The sequence below is a fragment of the Schistocerca americana genome, chromosome 3, assembly GCF_021461395.2.
Source record: "Schistocerca americana isolate TAMUIC-IGC-003095 chromosome 3, iqSchAmer2.1, whole genome shotgun sequence".
NCBI lineage: Eukaryota > Metazoa > Arthropoda > Insecta > Orthoptera > Acrididae > Schistocerca > Schistocerca americana.
This window is the reverse complement of record NC_060121.1, coordinates 889,169,021-889,192,541: the sequence shown is the minus strand read 5'-3', so window position 1 is coordinate 889,192,541 and position 23,521 is coordinate 889,169,021. Positions and strand designations below refer to the sequence as shown.

The 23,521-nt window shown below is 42.8% G+C and overlaps 1 protein-coding gene across 2 annotated transcripts in view; it reads left to right on the top strand.

Annotated features, from left to right (window-relative positions):
- The window catches only part of LOC124605426 (adenosine 3'-phospho 5'-phosphosulfate transporter 2), a 57,819-nt gene that overhangs the window by 5,622 nt on the left and 28,676 nt on the right, over window positions 1–23,521 (top strand). For both annotated transcript variants that reach the window (XR_006978643.1, XM_047137085.1), the window contains exon 4: window positions 16,626–16,816. Coding sequence is in view for 1 of the 2 variants with exons in the window: in XM_047137085.1 (XP_046993041.1) it covers window positions 16,626–16,816 (191 nt within the window). In the remaining variant the exon portion in view is untranslated. The remainder of the gene's footprint in view (window positions 1–16,625; window positions 16,817–23,521) is intronic.

Sequence of the window (23,521 nt, the reverse complement as noted above, 5' to 3'; positions counted from 1 at the left end):
CCTTTGACAGTGTTCAGCTGCCGTTGCGTATCAAAGCGGGCTGTGAGGCTATTTCTGTTCGCCCCTATGTCCCGACACCTACGCGCTGCTACCAGTGTCAGCGCTTTAATCACACTCTCCAGTCTTGTTCCAATGCGGCTAAATGTGTCAATTGTGGCAGGGATGCCCATGAGGGTGACTGTCCACCTCCGTCTCCTCGTTGTGTGAAATGTCAGGGTGACCATGCAGCGTCCTCCCGCGACTGTCCCATCTACAAGGAAGAACGCTGTATCCAAGAAATTCGGGTCAAAGAGAAAGTGTCCACCTCGGCTGCTCGCAAGCTATTTGCTAGTAGGAAGCCCACGCTGCTCCCAGTGGGAAAATACAGTACTGTCCTCGCCTCTCCTCGGACTACCAGGGAGGTGGCGACGCAGACATGCGATCTGACCTTCGGCACCACGGTCGTCCGTTCGGCCAGTGCTAAGATCGCGCGGTCGACGTCTCCTCTTCCTCCCATCACCCCTCCAATACAAGCACCTTCATCAGCTTCTGCCAAGACGAAGACCCAGAAATCAGATGCACGGGCCTTCAAGAAGGAACTGTCCCGTGCAGACTTCCTACGTACCTCGAACTCCCAGCCGTTGACCAGTACTTCCACTAAAAGACCTTCCAAGAAGGCTCATAGGAAGCACAGTTCTCCTTCTCCACCACGGCGCATTTCTTCTCCTGCACCACCCAGCGGTTGCCGCCCCAGGCTGTCATCCGTTTCGCCTGGCCGCACCGCTGGTAGCCGAACATCTGGCCGTCCACCGGTGGGGGAAGCTGCTCCTCCCGGCCATCTTAACAAGATGGCCGATGAACCTATAGAACCAATTGACGATGACTGTCCGCCTACTGATAGCGGCGGCAGTACTCGCTCGAAGACAGGCCCTCAGCGGCCTTCGAGGTGACCCCTTCTTTCATCTTCCTTTTCTTCTCACGATGGCACTTATTCACTGGAATATTCGCAGCATTCGCTCCAACCGAGAGGACTTGAAGTTGCTGCTCCGCTTGCACCGTCCGCTCGTCGTAGCCCTCCAGGAAACGAAGCTACGCCCATGCGATCACATTGCCTTGGCACACTACGCCTCTGTGCGTTTTGACCTACCCCCTGTGGTAGGTATTCCGGCTCATGGAGGGGTTATGTTGCTGGTCTGGGATGATATTTACTAAGATCCTATCACATTGCACACCGGCCTGCAGGCAGTTGCCGTCCGAATTACTCTCCCCACTTTTACATTTTCTATTTGTACCGTTTACACTCCATCGTCGTCTGCCGTTACCAGGGCAGACATGATGCAACTTATTGCTCAGCTACCTGCACCATTTTTGTTAACTGGAGACTTCAATGCCCGCCATCCCCTTTGGGGCTCTCCAGCATCCTGCCCGAGGGGCTCCCTGTTAGCAGACCTTTTCAACCAGCTCAATCTTGTCTGCCTCAATACTGGCGCCCCTACTTTTCTTTCGGACACATCTCACACCTATTCCCATTTAGACCTCTCTATATGTACTACCCAACTTGCACGCCGGTTTGAGTGGTATGCCCTTTCTGATACATATTCGAGCGACCACTTCCCGTGTGTCATCCATCTCCTGCATCATACGCCCTCTCCGTGCTCAGCTAGTTGGAACACCTCCAAAGCCGATTGGGGGCTCTTCTCTTCCAGGGCGACCTTTCAGGATCAAACCTTCACAAGCTGCGATAGTCAGGTTGCACACCTCACGGAAGTCATTCTCACTGCTGCTGAATATTCCATCCCTCACACTACTTCTTCTCCACGTCGCGTACCGGTCCCCAGGTGGACCGCAGCATGTAGAAACCCTTTACGTGCTCGTCGACGTGCTTTACGCACCTTTAAACGCCACCCTACAGTGGCGAATTGTATCACTTATAAACGATTACGTGCGCAGTGCCGTCGTATTATTAAAGAAAGCAAGAAAGCCAGCTGGGCTGCTTTCACAAGCACCTTCAACAGTTTTACTCCTTTTTCTGTTGTCTGGGGTAGCCTGCGCCGTCTATCTGGCACTAAGGTCCACTCACCAGTTTCTGGCTTGAAGGTCGCGAATGACGTCCTTGTGGCCCCTGAGGATATCTCCAATGCCTTCGGCCGCTTTTTCGCAGAGGTTTCGAGCTCCGCTCATTACCACCCTGCCTTCCTCCCCCGAAAACAGGCAGAGGAGGCTAGGCCACCTAACTTCCGCTCCTCGAATCGTGAAAGTTATAATGCCCCTTTCACCATGCGGGAACTCGAAAATGCACTTGCCCGGTCACGGTCCTCTGCTCCAGGGCCTGATTCTATTCATATTCAGATGCTGAAGAACCTTTCTCCTGCGGGTAAAGGTTTCCTTCTTCGAACTTATAATCGCATCTGGATTGAGGGACATGTTCCCGCATGCTGGCGCGAGTCTATTGTTGTACCGATTCCTAAGCCGGGGAAGGACAAGCACTTGCCTTCCAGTTAGCGACCCATTTCGCTTACCAGCTGTGTCTGTAAGGTGATGGAGCGAATGGTTAACTCTCGTTTGGTTTGGCTGCTCGAATCTCGGCGCCTACTTACCAATGTACAATGTGGATTTCATAGGCGCCGCTCTGCTGTTGACCATCTGGTTACCTTGTCGACCTTCATTATGAATAACTTCTTGCGGAAGCGCCCGACCGCGGCTGTGTTCTTTGGAGAAGGCTTACGACACCTGTTGGAGGGCGGGCATTCTCCGCACCATGCATACATGGGGCCTTCGCAGTCGCCTCCCTCTTTTTATTCGTTCCTTTTTAATGGATCGACAGTTCAGGGTACGTGTGGGTTCTGTCCTGTCGGACACCTTTCGCCAGGAGAATGGGGTGCCACAGGGCTCAGTTTTGAGCGTCGCTCTCTTTGCCATAGCGATCAATCCAATAATGGATTGCCTCCCAGCTGATGTATCAGGCTCACTTTTCGTGGACGATTTTACCATCTATTGCAGCGCGCAGCGTACATGTTTCCTGGAGCGCTGTCTTCAGCGTTCTCTTGACCATCTTTACTCCTGGAGTGTCGCCAATGGCTTCCGTTTTTCTGCCGAGAAGACGGTCTGTATTAACTTCTGGCGCTACAAAGAGTTTCTCCCACCGTCCTTACGACTCGGTCCCGTTGCTCTCCCATTCGTGGAGACAACAAAATTTTTAGATCTTACATTTGACAGGAGACTTAGCTGGTCTCCACATGTGTCTTATTTGGCTGCCCGTTGTACCCGTTCTCTAAATGTCCTCCGTGTTCTCAGTGGTATGTCGTGGGGAGCGGATCGAACCGTCCTACTTCGCCTATATCGGTCGATCGTCCGCTCAAAGCTGGATTATGGGAGCTTCGTATACTCCTCTGCACGACCGTCCATCTTACGCCGCCTCATCTCCATACAACATCGAGGTTTACGTCTTGCGATCGGAGCATTTTATACTAGTCCCATCGAGAGTCTTCATGCTGAAGCCAGTGAATTGCCACTGCCCTACCGGCGCGATATACTGCTTTGTCGGTATGCCTGTCGGCTACTGTCAATGCCCAACCCGTCTTATCGTTCCTTTTTTGACGACTCTCTCGATCGTCAATACGGGTTGTATGTCTCTGCCCTGCTACCCCCTGGAGTTCGCTTTCGTCGCCTCCTTCAACACCTTGATTTTTCACTCCCTGCAACCTTTAGAATGGGCGAGAGCCACATGCCACCTTGGCTCCAGACTCAAGTTCGTGTTCACCTTGACCTCAGCTCGCGCCCAAAGGAGATTACCCCCGGTTCGGTATACCGCTCCCGTTTTGTCGAACTTCGTTCGAAGTTCATTAATATGACCTTCATTTATACAGATGGCTCTAAGACCAATGACGGGGTCGGTTGTTCTTTTATTGTCGGGGCACAAAGTTTCAAATACCGGCTTCATGGCCATTGTTCGGTCTTCACAGCTGAGCTCTTTGCCCTCTACCAGGCTGTTCTTTACATCTGCCGCCACCGACTTTCTGCTTATGTCATCTGCTCCGATTCCCTGAGCGCCATCCAGAGCCTCAGTGATCCGTATCCAGTTCACCCTTTCGTGCACCGGATCCAACGCTCTCTTCAGCAGCTGGTGGACGACGGTTTTCCGGTTAGCTTTATGTGGGTTCCTGGCCATGTCGGTATCCCTGGGAACGAAGCTGCAGATGCCGCGGCCAAGGCTGCGGTCCTCCAGCCTCGGACAGCTTCTTGTTGTGTCCCTTCATCAGATTGTAGCAGGGTCATTTGTCGGCGCATTTTATCGCTGTGGCATGCCGATTGGGCTGCACTTAAGGACAACATGCTTCGGGACTTGAAACCTCTTCCCGCAGCTTGACGTCCTCCTCACGCCCCTCCCGGCGGGAGGAGGTAGTTTTGGCCCGGTTACGAATTGGACACTGCCGGTTCGGCCATCGCCATCTGCTGACGGCTGCGCCGGCGCCGTTCTGCCCATGTGGGCAATTGCTGACGGTCCGCCACATTTTAATGTCCTGTCCGGATTTTACTACACTGCGTCTTGATCTTGGCCTGCCATGTACTCTCGATGCCATTTTAGCGGATGACCCAGGAGCAGCTGCTCGCGTTCTTCGTTTTATCAAATTGACCAACCTGTCTAAGGACATTTGATTATGCTGTTTTTTTAATCCTATGCCTGTCGATCTTTTATCGTGTTTTCCCTTTTAGTTGCTGTTTTAAACTTGTGCTTCGCGGTGCATTCCTAACGTAGTCTGGATGCTAATGACCGTTGAAGTTGTGCACCCTAAAACCACAAAAAAAAAAGAACAGTGCAAGCGGAATAGTTCTCAGAACTAGAGGGTGTTCACCAAATGGAGTGGCCTGCCTGTTCCCTTGACTTGAATACCATTGATCACATGTAAGATGCACTGGGGAGATGTACTGCAGCATGTCCACATGCACCAATGACCATGCAGCAGTTGTCAACTGCACTGGTGGAGAAATGGAACATCCTATCATGAGAACTCTGCTACCAACCTTGTGGCCTGCATGGGACCACATTGCAGCGAATGCATTGCTATTCATGGTGATGACACACCGTATTAAGAACGATGTCACATGTTATGTAATGTCAGGGACTTCAGTGTAATTGTTGCTTCAGATTAAAGTCTCATTTCTGTTTCACTTGAGTATCTCTTTCAGTTGCCTTATGTACTATACTGTAGCAGTTCTTTCTATGTATGGTACAAGTTTCATCGAGGTATGTTACTTGGCAGTGCAGCGAAAGTTACTTTTGTCTCTAAGTTTTGCAAATCAATGTACTTCCCGACAGATGCCTATTGTTAACATTGCTGATGTGGCAGAAATGCACAGTTCACAAAGCTGCCGCTACACAGCTTACAGGTGCTGAGATGTTAAGAGATGCTTATCCAAACATCTTAACAGCCTTGAGGATATTTATGACAATATCAGTGACTGCAACACCTTGTGAGTGCAGTTTCAGTAAATTAAAGATGGTGAAAAACTGCTTAAGGTCAAAGAAGTGTGAAATCAGACTGCTAAATTTAGTTACCTTGTCAGTAGAATACAAAACAGCTGCTAAACTTCACTTAAATGGCATAATTAAAACATCAAGGGAATGCAAAGAAAAACTATAATGAAAATACGATTCCTGGATATTTTCTCAACTCTTAATAATAGCATTTTTCATTTATTTCTAATTAAAAATTTTTGCGTTATTCTTAATTTATGAAGAGCAGATAAAATGTATTCTTTGGTGTACACTATACTGAAACCAGTGTTCAGTAGCTGCCATAAATATTATACACTTTTGATACCTGTTTTTGATGAGGATGGGAGGGGGGGGGGGGGGGAGTTTACACATTTTATGCTCAGCTTTCTACAACAATACATTTAGTTTGTTGTATGCAATATTTTTTGTAAATACAATTCATCTAAGTAATATTATTCAGTAATGCTTCATTTTTATTAACCATAGTATAAACAATTATAATTTTTAAAAATTTTATAGAGAAACATGCAGAAAGGGAAAGGGGGTGAGGGGCTAGAGACTGGGAGGGATGGGGACCCAACTTCCACTATTCTGACACGAGCAGATCATCATCATGGTCCTGCTCTGGTGGACCCTGTTCAGACCTTGTGGCACCCCATGTTATGTTTCCCTATTCTGAGTTAGTTTCATGCATGTGACAAATTCCATCAGTGAGCCCCTCTGCTTTCTGTTATAAATGTAAGACTCCATCAGTGCAAGAGGGACAGCCATTAATGTCATAATGCTTCAGACTGCCTAACAGAATTTTGTGATCCAGCCAAGGCAAGGACACAAAATATCACCAACAGGGTAATTTTATTCATTTAGCTCTGTCAGCACCTCATCTATGAGGTCTTGCATTGCTTTTTCTGTGGAGAGTTCTTTATGAAAGCTGAACTGATGGACAGTTATCAAGGGGTGGAAAGAGTGAAATAGGTGTCCGATTAGTGGTAATATGTTGATCAGAGGGTAGCCCTCGCAAGTCAGCACAAGTATTTTATATTCAACTAAAAACACCATTATAGCCAGCAGAATTACCACTTTCAAATGGCCTGATGGGTTTTCTAACCACAGTGGGGTTGTAGTTTTGAAACCAGTGCCATCGCTGGTGCTTGCAGTGTCTGCATGAGTAAATGTAATGTATCTGTTTTTGGTTGTTTGCAAATGGATGGATTTTCTTGGGCAGCATGCCACATGTTCCTGTCCTTTGTCAGTCTCTTCATCTCAGAGTAGAACTTGCACGTAACATTCTCAGTTATTTTTGGACATATTCTAATCTTTGTCTTTCCCTACAGTTTTTATTGACTGCAGCCCCCTTGAAGTACCATGGAAGTTATTCCTTGATGTCTCAGCACGTATCCTATCATCTTGTTCCTTCTTCTTGTCAATATTTTCGACACATTCCTCTCTTCACAGATGCTGCAGAGAAGCTACTCATTTTATGTCTTATCATTCTACCTAATTTTCAACATCCTTCTATAGCACCACATCTCATATGCTTCAAACTCTCCTCTTTCCCAGTTTTTCCACTATCTATGATTCACTTCCATACAGTGCTGTGTTCTAATCGTACATTCTCAGAAATTTTGTACTCAGGTCGATATTTGATTTAAATGATTTCCTTAGCGAGGAATACATTCTTTGCCTGTGCTAGTTTGCCTTTTATGCCTTCCTCACTTTGTCAGTCATGTGTTTCTTTGCTCCCAACATGACGGACTTTGTTTTCTTTGCCATCCACAGCTTTGATGTTAATTTTATCACCAATCTCATTTCTGCTGTTCCTCAGTACTTTCATTTTTCTTCAGTTTGATCTCATTCTGCAGTGTGTGCCCATTAGGCTCTTTGTTCCATTGAACAGGTTTTACAATTCTTCCTTATTTCGCTGAGAATAACAATGTCATCAGCGAATTTTAGCACTGACATCCTTCCACCACTTTGATCCCACACCTGAACCTTTCTTTTGTTTCCATTATTGCTTCTACAATGTGAACAGTAGACTGTGCCCCTGTCTTACATGCTCTTTAATGAAAGCACTTCATTTTTGGTCTTCCATTCTTTTCCGTAGGCCAACAATTCAGATGAACATGTCTTGATTTTTCTTACGTGTTGCTTCCATTATCAGTTGCAATTTCAGAACAGCCTCTCTGGTGCCTTTAACTGTCCGATAGCCAAACCAATTGTTATCTAACACATCATCAATTTTCTTTTATATTCCTCTGTATTTTATTCTTGTAAGCAACTTTGATGCATGTTGAATCCTGCCTAGTTGTCAAATATAGGGTGTCTAGGAAATCTGCTTTCTCAAATTGCTAGACAAACAATTCAAACAAATCGTATTAATGAGTTTTATTATGAAATGAACAATGACAATACTTAACATCGAGAACGATATAGATGTGTCGCAAGCAGAGGACGAGAGACAAAATAATCAAGCTTCTTCAGTATATACAATTTCTAAGTCACTGGTCTTGAAGTGCCTAATCTTGATGCTGTTGTAGAAGCAGGCCACGGCCAGTCAGGAGCAGCACTTATGTTCTCTTCACATAGAGGCTGCTGCTGTTGCATTGTTGCCCTGGAGAGAGGTCGGTCATTGTGCAATTGGCTGACGTCTTCTTCGCAGTCCTCTCTGCTCTGCCATTCCCGACTGGTGTGCTGGTGCTCATCTTTACACCATAACATGATGGTATCTCTAGTTTCACAAATTCCGCAAACCAGCTTGAGTAGTCATTAGGCTGCCATTTGCCCCATTGAGCTAGAAATTTCAGTGGACTCTTATCTAGGTCTTTTGCGTTATTTGATCACAAGTCTTCCAAAACTCTGAGTCAAATACTGGATCCCCTTTGTGTTCCCTACCAGCTCCTTTTTCTTTTATCATGTCACGAGACAGTTTCTCCCCCTTTATCTTCTGTCTCCTCTGCACTTCAGAGCAGAATTCATTTCACACTTTTCATTTTTCTAAAGGTTGTTCTGACTTTTCTGTCTGCTGAGCCAGTCCTTCCAACAACCATTTCCTTTTGATTTCCCTGCCGCTCCTAAGTAACATGTGTTGCAATATTCCTGTCTTTTGCTGAAAATTTTAGTACTTCCTTCTTTTGTTGATTAGTTGAGGTATTTCTTCTGTTAACCAAGGTTACCTTCCTTGTATTATATTTGTCTGCCCAACTTCTGTTATTGTGAATTTTAGAGATGTCCATTCCTCTTTAAGTAAGCTGTATCGTGGTGTTCATTACTTCAGTATGTACAGGCTTAGAGAACTCCAAATGCACATTGTCATTCCTCAGTACTTACGGATTTCACTTATCTACATAGTGAATCTTTCTGACAATTCATTTAAACTTCAGCCTACTCTTCATCATTTCTAAATTGTGATATGAATAAGTATCTGCTCCTCAGCATGCCTGACAATTCTATATCTGATCTGTCTGATCATGATGCATTACAGCTGGAATTTTCATGTGACTCCAGACATTTTCCCAGTATACACACTCCTGTTGTGATTCTGAACAAAACATTCAGTATTATTAGCTGAAATTTATTCCAGAACTCAGTATCTCTCCTCTCCAAGTCATATTACCATGCCCATATTCTCCCATATTTCTGTCTTCCATTCCTTTCCCTACTGCAGTATTCCAGTCATCCATGATATTAATTTCTCATCTCCCTTTATATATTGAATTATACATTCAACACCCTCATACTTGTGTTTCCCTATTTCTTCATCTTCTGCTTGTGATGTTAGCATGTATATCTGAACTGTTGTTGGTTTGCTATCAGTAATAATGAAAATAATGCTGGTACTGAACTGCTCACAGAAACTGATTATTTGTGTCTTACTTTCTAGTTCATAACAAATCCTACTCCCATTGTACCAGTTTCTGTTGCTGCTGATACTGCTCCACATTTGTGTCTCTGGAAATGCTTATCTCCTTTTTGTTTCTCTTCAATTACTATTTCTGGACTGAGGAACCAGATTCAGACTTCTGACATTTCACACTCCAACTTGTAGTGTGTTGTCTTCTCATTGGTTATTCAATCTTTTTCTCATGATCACCTCCCCCTTAGTGTGCTAGTCATGCTTTTGATCACTGCTGATTCTTCTGCTTTTTAGGGGCAGTTTCCTACCCCCAAACAAAAGACAGTGTCCTGAACCTCTGATTGCTCCTCTGCCCTCTTTGCTAAGACTGTTGGCATAATGAGGGTGACTTCTTATATCGCAAGTCTTCAGCTGGCGTTGCTGATAATTTTTATTTTAAATTTAAGCAGTAACTGGGATTGAACCAATTACCTGAAACATTTTGATTACTAGTCAGTGTACTACTCATAGAGCACAATTGCAGCCCCTGCTAATATAAGAAAGTAATTGTCTATTTTCATTTCCTGTTGTTGTTGTTGTGGTCTTCAGTCCTGAGACTGGTTTGATGCAGCTCTCCATGCCACTCTATCCTGTGCAAGCCCCTTCATCTCCCAGTACCTACTGCAACCTACATCCTTCAGAATCTGCTTAGTGTATTCATCTCTTGGTCTCCCTCTACAATTTTTACCCTCCACGCTGCCCTCCAATACTAAATTGGTGAGCCCTTGATGCCTCAGAACATATCCTACCAACCGATCCCTTCTTCTAATCAAGTTGTGCCACAAACTCCTCTTCTCCCCAATCCTGTTCAATACTTCCTCATTAGTTACGTGATCTACCCATCTAATCTTCAGCATTCTTCTGTAGCACCACGTTTGAAAAGCTTCCATTCTCCTCTTGTCCAAATTATGTATTGCCCATGTTTCACTTCCATACATGGCTACACTCCATACAAATACTTTCAGAAATGACTTCCTGACACTTAAATCTATACTCGATGTTAACATATTTCTCTCCTTCAGAAACGCTTTCCTTGCCATTGCCAGTCTACATTTTATATCCTCTCTACTTCGACCATCATCAGTTATTTTGCTCTCCAAATAGCAAAACTCCTTTACTACTTTAAGTGTCTCATTTCCTAATCTAATTCCCTCAGCATCACCCGACTTAATTCGACTACATTCCATTACCCTCGTTTTGCTTTTGTTGATGTTCATCTTATATCCTCCTTTCAAGACACTATCCATTCCGTTCAACTGCTCTTCCAAGTCCTTTGCTGTCTCTGAGAGAATTACAATGTCATCGGCAAACCTCAAAGTTTTTATTTCTTGTCCATGGATTTTAATACATACTCCGAATTTTTCTTTTGTTTCCTTCACTGCTTGCTCAATATACAGATTGAATAATATTAGGGATAGGCTACAACCCTGTCTCACTCCCTTCCCAACCACTGCTTGCCTTTCATGTCCCTCAACTCTTATAACTGCCATCTGGTTTCTGTACAAATTGTAAATAGCCTTTCGCTCCCTGTATTTTACCCCTGCCACTTTCAGAATTTGAAAGAGAATACTCCAGTCAACATAGTCAAAAATTTTCTCTAAGTCCACAAATGCTAGAAACATAGGTTTGCCCTTCCTTAATCTAGCTTCTAAGATAAGTCGCAGGGTCAGTATTGCCTCACACATTCCAACATTTCTACGGAATCAAAACTGATCTTCCCCGAAGTCGGCTTCTACCAGTTTATCGTTTCATCTGTAAAGAATTCACATTAGTATTTTGCAGCCGTGACTTATTAAACTGACTGTTCGGTAATTTTCACATCTGTCAACACCTGCTTTCTTTGGGATTGGAATTATTATATTCTTCTTGAAGTCTGAGGGTATTTCGCCTGTCTCATACATATTGCTCACCAGATGGTAGAGTTTTGTCAGGACTGGCTCTCCCAAGGCCGTTAGTAGTTCTAATGGAATGTTGTCTACTCCGGGGGCCTTGTTTCGACTCAGGTCTTCCAGTGCTCTGTCAAACTCTTCACACAGTATCGTATCTCCCATTTCATCCTCATCTACATCCTCTTCCATTTCCATAATATTGTCCTCAAGTACACCGCATTTGTATAGACCCTCTATATACTCCTTCCACCTCTCTGCTTTCCCTTCTTTGCTCAGAACTGGGTTTCCATCTGAGCTCGTGATGATGCAAGTGGTTCTCTTATCTCCAAAGGTCTCTCTAATTTTCCTGTAGGCAGTATCTATCTTACCCCTAGTGAGATAAGCCTCTACATCCTTACATTTGCCCTCTAGCCATCCTTGCTTAGCCATTTTGCACTTCCTGTCAACCTCATTTTTGAGACGTCTGTATTCCCGTTTGCCTGCTTCATTTACTGCATTTTTATATTTTCTCCTTTCATCAATTAAATTCAATATATCTTCTGTTACCCAAGGATTTCTATTAGCCCTCGTCTTTTTACCTACTTGATCCTCTGCTGCCTTCACTACTTCGTCCCTCAATGCTACCCATTCTTCTTCTACTGTATTTCTTTCCCCCATTCCTGTCAATTGTTCCCTTATGCTCTGCCTGAAACTCTGTACAACCTCTGGTTTAGTCAGTTTATCCAGGTCCCATCTCCTTAAATTCCCACCTTTTTGCAGTTTCTTCAGTTTTAGTCTACAGGTCATAACCAATAGATTGTGGTCAGAGTCCACATCTGCTCCTGGAAATGTCTTACAATTTAAAACCTGGTTCCGAAATCTCTGTCTTACCATTATATAATCTATCTGAAACCTGTCAGTATCTCCAGGCTTCTTCCATGTATACAACCTTCTTTTATGATTCTTGAACCAAGTGTTAGCTATGATTAAGTTGTGCTCTGTGCAAAATTCTACCAGGCGGCTTCCTCTTTAATTTCTTAGCCCCAATCCATATTCACCTACTACGTTCCCTTCTCTCCCTTTTCCTACTACCGAATGCCAGTCACCCATGACTATTAAATTTTCGTCACCCTTCACTATCTGAGTAATTTCTTTTATTTCATCATACATTTCTTCAATTTCTTCGTCATCTGCAGAGCTAGTTGGCATATAAACTTGTACTACTGTAGTAGGCGTGGGCTTCGTATCTGTCTTGGCCACAATAATGCGTTCACTATGCTGTTTGTAGTAGCTTACCCGCATTCCTATTTATTATTCAACCTACTCCTGCATTCCCCCTATTTGATTTTGTGTTTATAACCCTGTAGTCACCTGACCAGAAGTCTTGTTCCTCCTGCCACCGAACTTCACTAATTCACACTATATCTAACTTTAACGTATCCATTTCCCTTTTTAAATTTTCTAATCTACCTGCCCGATTGAGGGATCTGACATTCCATGCTCCCATCCGTAGAACGCCAGTTCTCTTTTTCCTGATAACAACGTCCTCCTGAGTAGTCCCCGCCCGGAGATCCAAATAGGGGACTATTTTACCTCCAGAATATTTTACCCAAGAGGACGCCATCATCATTTAACCATACAGTAAAGCTGCATGCCCTCCGGAAAAATTACGGCTGTAGTTTCCCCTTGTTTTCAGCCATTCGCAGTACCAGCACAGCAAGGCTGTTTTGGTTAGTGTTACAAGGCCAGATCAGTCAATCATCCAGACTGTTGCCCCTGCAGCTACTGAAAAGGCTGCTGCCCCTCTTCAGGAACCACATGTTTGTCTGGTCTCTCAACAGATACCCCTCCGTTGTGGTTGCACCTACGGTACGGCTATCTGTATCGCTGAGGCATGCAAGCCTCCCCACCAACGGCAAGGTCCATGGTTCATGAGGGGGGGGGGGGGGGTATTTTCAGTGACTTTAGTGTATTATCATTTCTGCCACAACTGGTTTCTGTGGACTCAGTATCAATTACATTGCTATTTTTTTCCTTGTCTAATAGTATCTCAAAGTGTTCTTTTTGAACTCTAGGAGTGCTTTTTAGTACGGTGCACAAGTTCAACTTTTTTAATACTATACTGGATGATTTCAATGCAGTATATTTGTATGATCTAAACTGAACTTGGTCAGCAAATTTTATCTTCATCATTTAACCATTTTGGCAGATAAACCAATTACTGAATCACAGAAGGTAGTTTTCGGTCTTAAAACAAATTGTCAACGAGTCTTACATTGTCCTCTTCAACCTTCATAGGAAATTTTGCTGTGGAAAATCGTCCAAAGCTGTGTGTAAATCATTATAGGTGCTTTCTATCAGTATTATCTGATAGAAAAATCAACATTTAAGTCTTCACGAACAGTACTTATCCTGTTAAGTCTGCATAACCATGTTAAAACTGTCTCCAGTTGCTTGATGAAATCAGAGATACTTTATGCTAGTGGTTGGTAACGTATTAGATTGTGTGTTTCTTGATCCACTATTGTGGGACAAAATTCAATTAACTGTGGATGAAGCCTGACCAACAGGCATTACATGCATTGATCAAAGATGATAGTGCATGAAGAAGGGCTGGCTTCTATATCTCCCAATAAAATTTAAAAGGGACAGCTGATAGCTGAAATCTATTATTTACAAGTCAATATAACAGTCGCTGAGTGCAACAGCCTTCTGAATGGAAGTTAACCTGAAAATTCAAACAGTTATTCAACGCAATATTCTCTAACCTGAAGTCCCTCGGACTGAACTTCTTTTTGCATATAAAGCCACTCCTGCTGTCCTTGTGTTGGTTCTACAATAGAGCAATGTTAGCTTGTATCAAGATGAATGTCGGATTTCAGCAACTTGCATGTGATGTTCTGACATGCACAACTATTATTGTTGAAATTCCATATATCCTTTTATTTTCTTGTGTAAATGTGAGAAGTTTATCTTTTATATTAATGTCCAAACTGTAGTATTTTATTTTGCTATTCGCTGTTTCATCTGTAACGATATTTATTCTGTTGTTATTTTTTGGATAACTTGTAACTAGCAGTGCAAGTAATGTCTCACCAGAGGCATTCTGGTGCAAACTATGCTGTGTGTGCCGCATCCAAGTGAGATACAATCCCTCAGTCACATCTGTGTGTTGACTGCCTTTCTCTCCTGTGTGATTGTTAAAGCTTTGAACTAACATATTCCACAGAATGCTTAATATGCTCAAAGAGTGATACACTCTTCACACTACGGTCGCAGGTTCGAATCCTGCCTCGGGCATGGATGTGTGTGATGCCCTTAGGTTAGTTAGGTTTAAGTAGTTCTAAGTTCTAGAGGACTGATGACCTCAGAAGTTGAGTCCCATAGTGCTCAGAGCCATTTGAACTCTTCACACTAGTATGTGTATGTGTAATTTCGTCTTCAAGTGTATGATTGAGGATAGTGTCCAAACTGTTGCCTGCAGCCTCAGTTATTATTATATCAGCTTCTATACCTAAACCAATCCTAACAGAGCCTAAATTGTGGGTTACATTGCTGAGCCTTTCACTTCCTAGTATAAAAATACTGGTTGCCTGGTAATAATTTCGCAGATAGTTCTCTACTAGTTCAGGTATTCCTCTACTGTGACTACTACCCAACAATAAGATATGGCTGTCTTAAAACTTTTCTTCTTACGTTTAGATTTCACCTTAAGCCCTGTACTGTTAGACTGATTCTGAACTTCCAGAGTTGCCTGAATATTTGTCCCCAGTCGCCAGAGCACTGAAGCTATCGGGGATAGACTGACACTGGATTCTCTTCAGAATAAGGAGCTGGATTGTAGCATGCCTCCCCACAGTGTTGCTCTGTCAGATCGTATTGGGCAAGACATGACATACAGTGAACATCACAGTGCCTTTGTGTTGAGGGCATGCACAGTTGGTGTGTCACTCAATGTGTAGAGGAACCCTTCAAAGCTGGTGATATGTATTCACACTCTGACAGGAGATGTGAGACACAGAGGCTGCTGGCAGGTCTCAGATGAGACAGGTTCTGTGCAGATTTACCCAACTTGCAACTGCTCTCTGTAGGATGGCTGCTAGTCTGACAGTAACCCTGTCGCAACTAGTGTTATGTATCTTGCATCATTAATATTGGCTAACCATATGTGCACAACATGTAGTCAGGAACATTAAACCGAGATCTTCCTTCAAATTGACTATTGTGAGCTCTTTACCCCATAACATACTGCCATTTGTAGTTTCATATTATCCTGCCACAGTTTACCCTACACAGTATCGCTATGACAAAATTCTTCTTCGTGGATCTCAGAAGTTCTTTAACTTCTGGGCATGAGCATGCTTTTCTGTGTACCTGTGTGTTGCTCAGTACTTATCCTATGAGAGAATGAAGTTTTCACTTTACATGTTGAAAAATTGGAAGAGATGTATTGGCCAGACTGAATCTATGAGGGTGGGTCTGACTTGTGCCTGGATAGCTCAGTTGGAAAGAGCACTTTCCATGAAAGATAAGGCTTCAGTTTTGAATGATGGTCGGGCACAGTTTTTTACTTTGTTAGGAAGTGTCAAAACCGTGTATGTGCTGGTGCAGAGTGAAATGTTCACTTTGCCTATTTGCTGTCCAGTTGCACTTCACCCAAATAAAAGTCTACATACAAGGTTTCGTTTTTGTTTTAATTATCAGAATACTATACATCCTGTATAAATTACTGTTCTCTTATTGCTGTGGTTTAGTAGTGGTGAATTGAAGCTGCAGTCTAAAACAGTGAGACTGGAGTTGCATCAAGCCCAGCATTGAAATATCCTTTTATTTTCCAAAGTGTTTGGGAAAAAGACCAAAATGATTATTGTAAGTTGGGAGCTGTGTACATATTCATTGTTGAATCTGAGTAAATGTTACAGCCCTAAGTACCTTACTGATAAAATGTTAGAAACTCATGTTATACATTTGAAGGAGGACGTTGTTGTACTAGGGTCTATTTTAAATTATTTTATTTACATCACTGGTTTCGGGCACCGCCCTTTCTCAAGTGCAACTGTAGTAACAGATGTTGATAAATTATCTTCATTGTAGCAAAAAGTGTATATGGTGTGATTTGCAGTAAACATTACAGGATTGTGACCATTGACGACCGTGCTGTGCATAAATATGTGTGGCACATGATTTTTTGATGAAACAAGGATAATAAATAATGTTCCCCTTCAAATTTATTGAGGCCGTGGGGGTCCACCTAGAAGAAATTAGTTTATGTTAAACGTTGCATTTACTGTGTAAGTGTAAGCTGTTTTCTGTATTTTCTCTGTTTCATCTGTACTGTGATTGTCATTGTCTGTTTTTGTTACCACAATTACACTTCTCTACTTTTTAGGAGTGTGTATGATTTCGTGTGCGCTTTTGTGTGATGCTGCTATTGGAAATGTTCAGGAGAAATCCATGAAACAGTACAAAGCAGCAAACAGTGAAGTTGTGCTGTATTCATACTCCATTGGATTCCTGTACCTACTGTCTGTTATGTTTTTCACTGGTGATTTACACCAAGGAATCAATTTTTGTTCCCAGGTAATATATTAAGACTGCTAAATATAATTTTTTATCTCTGTGTGTTTTAGGTTTTGAAATTTTCTTTTTTTTTATCCTTTTTACTAACCCTGGTCTTGCGCATTGTTTGATGTAATTTTCACTATTGCTTTACAGCTGGAATTGCATTGTTTCAATAAACAACTGTTCACAATAAAGTTTTTGTGAAATAATGTAATGTGTGCTCAATAACCTTTACCTGCTACTGATATTGATTCAGTAATGAGCACTTTGTTGGATGATTACTTAAAACATAACACACTGAAACAGTTATAAGTACCAAAAGAAAATTTTCTGGAGAAAAGCATAAAATCATGAAACAGAGTTACTGGACAGACCTAACCTTCAGGAGAAATATCAGTACTGCTGAAACACGCATATCAAAGTACATGCACTACACTAGCTCTCGAAACTAATTGTTTCTAAGGAAGGAGAGGTTGCCTCATGTCTTCCCAACAGTGTTCCTCAGAGACAAAGGTGTCATCAGAGTGCCCCAAGGAAGTGTGATAGAACAGCTATTTTTTTCTATATACATAAATGATCTTGTGGACAGGGTAAGCGACAGTCTGTAGCTGTCTGCTGATGGTGTTGTTGTGTATGGGAAGGTGTCATTATTGAGTGGCTGTAGGATGATACAAGATTACGTAGACAAAATTTGAAGTTGGTGTGGTAGCTAGCACTAAACGTAATAAAATGTTAAATAATTCACATGATTAGGAAAAGCAAAACCATTATTTTCGAGTACAGCATTAGTAGTGTGCTACTGACGCAGTCATGTTGATTAAATATCTAGGTGTAATATTGCAAAATGGAATGAGCATGGAAGGACCGTAGTAGGGAAGGTGAATGGTCAGCTTCAGTTTCTTGGGAGAATTTTAGGAAAGTGTGGTTCATCCGTAAAGGAGACCACATCAAGGACACTAATGTGATTTATTGCCAATTACTGTTCAAGTGTTTGGGATCTGCTCTAGGTAGGATTAAAGGAAGACATCGAAGCAATCCAGAGGCAGGCTGCTACATTGTTACACCTGAGATGTCTTCTGTATGGTAAATAGCAATCTGTCTTGAAACTTCCTGGCAGATTAAAACTGTGCGCTGAACCGAGACTCGAACTCGGGACCTTTGCCTTTCGCAGGCAAGTGCTCTACCAACTGAGCTACCCAAGCACGACTCACACCCCGTCCTCACAGCTTTACTTCTGCCAGTACCTCGTCTCCTACCTTCCAAACTTTACAGAAGCTCTCCTGCGAACCTTGCAGAACTAGCACTCCTGAAAGAAAGGATATTGTGAAGACATGGCTTAGCCACAGCCTGGGGGATGTTTTAATCTGCCAGGAAGTTTCATATCAGCGCACACTCCACTGCAGAGTGAAAATCTCATTGTGTTGTTCCTGGCATGATGAGTATCAATATCATGATATTGGAGTAAGAGCTCAATGAGGGAGCTGGCTGTCAGACGTATACACTCAGATCATGGATGGATGAGTGTATCAAATCCAGATGTGGGGCTGCAGCCAGTGGAACGAAGGAACCTGGTATGTGTGTGCCAGAAGTATGATGCAACAGCGCAGCAGACTGGATATCTGCAGAGAGGCCAAAGTCCTTAAAGAAGTAAATTCCGAGGACAGGTTTCTCAACATTCGCCACATGGAAGGTTCATGGAAACTGCAGGTTAGGGGTGAGCTGCAACTGCTGTGCCATGGGCTAGGATATCTGAATTATTAACCACAAAGTGTGTACCAGGCAAGGGCAGGATTTTCAACAGAGTGAGAGCTGGCAGGATAACGCTTGCATCCACACCAGTGTCAGTCATGAAGCACATGATGGTTAGCCTGTCGAGCACATAGAGGCATCTAGTTGCAATATGATCATTGTACGATTACTGATTTTGGAGGTGGCACCCTGAAGAAGCAGCTTGGGTTGTGGTGCTTACGGTGGGCTCAAGCAGAGTATTCCATAACACACAGAGCACATCAGTTATGAGTGGCATCCTCAAAATTTGTGTGGAATCAACACGGGGTAGGCTGGGTGGGGAGCTGGATGTGAAGTTCCGATGTCTGCTGCCGTGCTGCACTGGGGCCATAGAGAGTTGACGGTGGGGAGTGGAATGGAAGGTAGTGCAGCTGATCTGCCACTAGGTGGGTACGCAACTCAGTCACGTGATGCATGAGATCTCGTGCAACCTAGTCCAGGTGGGCAAGGAGGCGGGGCAGCCGTATCCACAGCCGGACTGCCAACATAGGTAGCAGAAACTGTTCTTGCAGAAGTGACAAGCTGGTCATGTCACCCGACTCAATATATACAATCCACATGACCAAGTCTGAGTTCCAACGGTTCTGTAGACAAAGATAAGAGCTGCAGCTGGATGTTGTATGGAAGCTTGATGAGCCAAATGATCCACAAGACAGTGTCTGGCATGGTGTTAGGATCGACAGGGGCACCTAGGTAACACCAGAGTTGCTCCACGTGAATTACGGGATGAGTGCTTCCCCGGTGAGTGAGAAAGATGCTTGATGATGAGCCTCATGTTGAGTTTTCTGGGGGTGAGGGGTTGGGATCAGGATGATATCACTGATAAGTTACAGGTCGGTATGTATGAGTGTCCAATGAGGCATACAAAATGCGCATCATCACTGGTGATGCCACTAACGTAGAGAACAGTCCACTTCAGTGAACCATGTGAGAGGGCTATCATTGTTGAGGATAGGCAGCTTACTTGTTGAGCTAGGCAGCTTAGGGAAGTGGCCACAGGTGGTGTCCTGAGGCAGCACTGGAGCACAAAACTGTGTACTAAACAAGGGCAGTACGCTAGACGGAGTGACAGTGGTTTGCGACAATGGTATGATGCCTGGCACACAACAACAGCGTGATGGCCAACATCTTGGTAGCAGTAGCGGGGGTAGGGACACTTCGCAACATAACACATCAAGGCAGATGCAGGACTGAACGCAGATGGCGTGGGTGACATGACCAGAATGGTAGGAACGACCATGGTCATTATATCATGGAAGAGTCTGGAATGCTCAAACTTAGAGTATGTGGTGGCACTGCGCAACAGCTGAAACAATGATGCAGGTTGGGAGTGAGTAGATGCTCATGTGCTGCATAGTCTGATGCGGGGTCAAGAAGCCAGGGTCTTGTGTGACCACCACTCATTTGAGCTGAGCCACTACAGCTAGAAGTGTCCAAAATGGCTGTCTTTGATGGGATTGGTGGGGGGGGGGGGGGGGGGGGAGACGTAGGTGGAACTCAGCACTCAGAGGTGTGAAGGCAAAGTGTGGGGTGGTGAGTGCAAAGTTGAAAGTGGTGTTTTACCTACTTGCAGAGACACACTGTACTGTACTCAAATGTAGAGATTGGTACACAACGTCTGAAGTGTGATACCATGAGGAAGCACTGGTCATGGGAAACATTGTTCACAATAACCAGCGATGATCACTGAGGAAAGTCAATGTGATGCATAACTGCGCAATAATAGGGTCATCAAAAAATACTAGACACACACTATTAAATAATAAACACATTATTAATGGAGTGTTTTTACACAAAGATTGCATCGGATACAAAAAGACACACAACATGGTTGAACAAGAGCATACAGAGTGTAAGCCAAAGAAGTTAGTCCTCACAGAGGTGGTGGTTAACTCATAACGAATTGGCTGCCACCACAAGACCAAAGACTGAGTAAAGTGACTAGGTTCAATGGATGTAGGTTGCAGTAGTTACACAGAGATGGAGAGTAATGTTCCAGAATAGAATGGCATAGACTGCTGAATAAAACAAGTCTTCAAACCAAAGATCACAAAAACAACATTACAGACATCGAGTTTTGAACTAAAATTTAGCCACTTCATGTAAGTTCATTTCACTTGTAGAAGCCTCTTAACTGACCCTCAGGTAGGTCAAAAATTTCAGACGACTGAGTACCATCAAGTCAATAGCATACCTTTGCAGTCAGTATGAAGATGGTCATTCCACATTTGAAATGGATGGTGGTGCTTCCCACATGAAGGCTATATGTTCTAATCATGCAAGATGCACATAGATGTCAAGGTAGTGAAAGAAAATGGATAAGAAAGTCGAAAATGATTCAAAGTCACTCAGAACACTACTTGACAGAAATATCAAAGAGAAACAGTAACTGAAACTATATTTACATTCAAGTTTTCTCTCTTCAAATTTCAGATATATTTCCATTTTCTTTTCTAATTTCAAGTATGGAACTTCAATCTTGAAAGAACAGAAACTGTCTTTATTTCCAAATTGTTGTTAACCGGATTATTCTTGCATCTGTCAATGAACAGATCTACAGCAGTTTTCCAGAATTCCATTTTCAAGACATCATCAGAATGTGCCATAGCAGAGTATCTCCACTTGCTTGAACATCATTTGCAATTTGTTTTCAGACAGTAATTATCTAGTAGGATACATATTAAAATTACTTCTCGGGCTGTGTTTATCAAATTCTTATTAAATGTGGTAGGAAAGTCCCTGGTGGAAAACAAATAAATTAAAGATTTAAGGCAATAATTCACCAAATAGTTGAGGCACTCAGTTGCTGACATGCAAATAAACACGACAGAACTTTGTTACTTTTTGGACGAATCTTTCTTCAGAGCTACAGAGTACATTGAGGAGTTGTGTTGGGTGGATTGGGAGTGACAGGGAGGGAGAGAAAGAGAAAGAGTAACGGAGAGAGAGAGAGAGAGAAAAGGGGAAATGGTAGCTGACAGCTGAGATGGAGAAACAGCAGGCATAGTCGAAAAAAGTAGGACCTTGTCAATGAATATTTAAAAAGGCATATGGATTAGGGAGAGATAACTTTTTTTTTTGCGTGAGTGTGTGTGTGTTTTCTATCAAGGACTTTTGATAACAATGTGTATAAGCATATATAAGCTACTACAGGATATAAGCGATGAGCCGATATTCAACTGTTGAAGTGATTTGAGAATTTCTGCGTAAATTCTAGAACCACTCGGCCTTCTACCTTCTCGAACACAAGATATTTTAGATATGAGTGCGAGAAAGTGGAATCCTACCTAATGCGCATCACATGTTTGTGTGTACAGGTTGGAAATGAGCCGCGAGCAGAATGTAGGTGCTGCAGTCGAACTGCACCGACAAGTACTTGTCGGTCGATCCATGGATGTTTAGTGAAAGTGGACAGAAGGACCATGGAGTGTTTATGCTATTCTGTTCTAATCGTATTTTGATCATTGTTATAGTAACGTGAGCAGTTGAAAAAGAATCATTAAAAACTTTTGTCTTAGCCTTGGTGAAGAGAAGACACGTATTCTGTTTCATGTTGAGAATGGACATGGTTTTTAAGCCAACTTTCTCCCATATGTAACTTATTTTGTTTCTAATGCTTGGAGACACGAGAGGCTTACGAAACAGTATTTATTCATGTGAAGTGTGGAATTTGTAAAATGTTAGAAGTTAAAATATACGTCGTTAATTGAAGCAAATGAAACTCGGTATGTCTACTTATTTTCATAAGTAGAAAGAGTCTTAAGAAATTCCTGTACCTAGTAGCATACTTCGGAGAAGAAATGAAAGAGAGTTTTCAGCAGCAGGCCAACCAGCAGGGAGGTTTGGCCGAACATCTTAAATAAGTCGTCTCGTAAAAGAAGTGGAAGTTTGCATACATACTTCAACACTTTAAGTTGTCCAAACCGTTAAACTGTAAAGTTCGGAAATTAAGTCACAGTACTGTTGCATTGTATGACAAACTTGGCCCCAAATGATCTGTCAAAGTAAAGAGAGCTCTTGCTCCATAGCTGACTACAAACAATGCCAGACAGTGAATGAATGTGATTCTGCACATAGTAAAATACAACACCTGCACTGTATGAAGAATACAGGAAGATGCAAAACAAAGAGAAGCAAAATGCGCACAGTGCCAAAATCAGGGATGCCTGCTCTGTTTTATGCAGCGTGTTGAATTCTGCAGCACTATGGAAAAAACTGCAGCTTCAGCATAGGAAAGACAAAATCTGCAGAGGAATTGAATATTTTTTCTCACAGTCAGTTATCAAGTTGTGACAAATTACTAGCAAGAAGATAGCACCTTCTCAACAGACTTGCTTTTCTTAAACCACGTTTCTGCACACACAGTACAAAAAGCAATCATGAGAATCTCTTCTCTCATACACTTCCTCACTATTGGTACATATCCTACAGTGTGGAAGCAAAGCTTAATTGAACCACTACCCAAGAATGATAACCAAAAATCGTCAGATGACTAAAGACCAAAGATCATATTATAGTAAATACAGCCTCGAAATACATTCATTATTCACAATCAGATAAAAGATTACCTCAAAACTTACACCATCCATGACAAATATCAATAAGGCTTCCAAAACACCAAAGTATAGCAACTGCATTAACTGAAGTGACAAATAACATCAAACATTCCATGGAAAGATGCAAAGCGACCATTTTAACATTGATCGATTTCAGCAAGGCTTTTGATACAGCTTATTCTGACATATTACTTATTAAAATGAAACAGCTAAATTTCTCAACAGTGAAATAGTATGGTTCAACCGCTACCTCAAAAATAAATGTCATTGAGTCATCTCCATCATGGAAAATGTGCTTTATGGAATGCCTCAGAGTTCCATCCTTGCTCTGAAGATGTCCAGGCAGTTCTGGATTCTGGATGAAATGTTAGGAAGAACA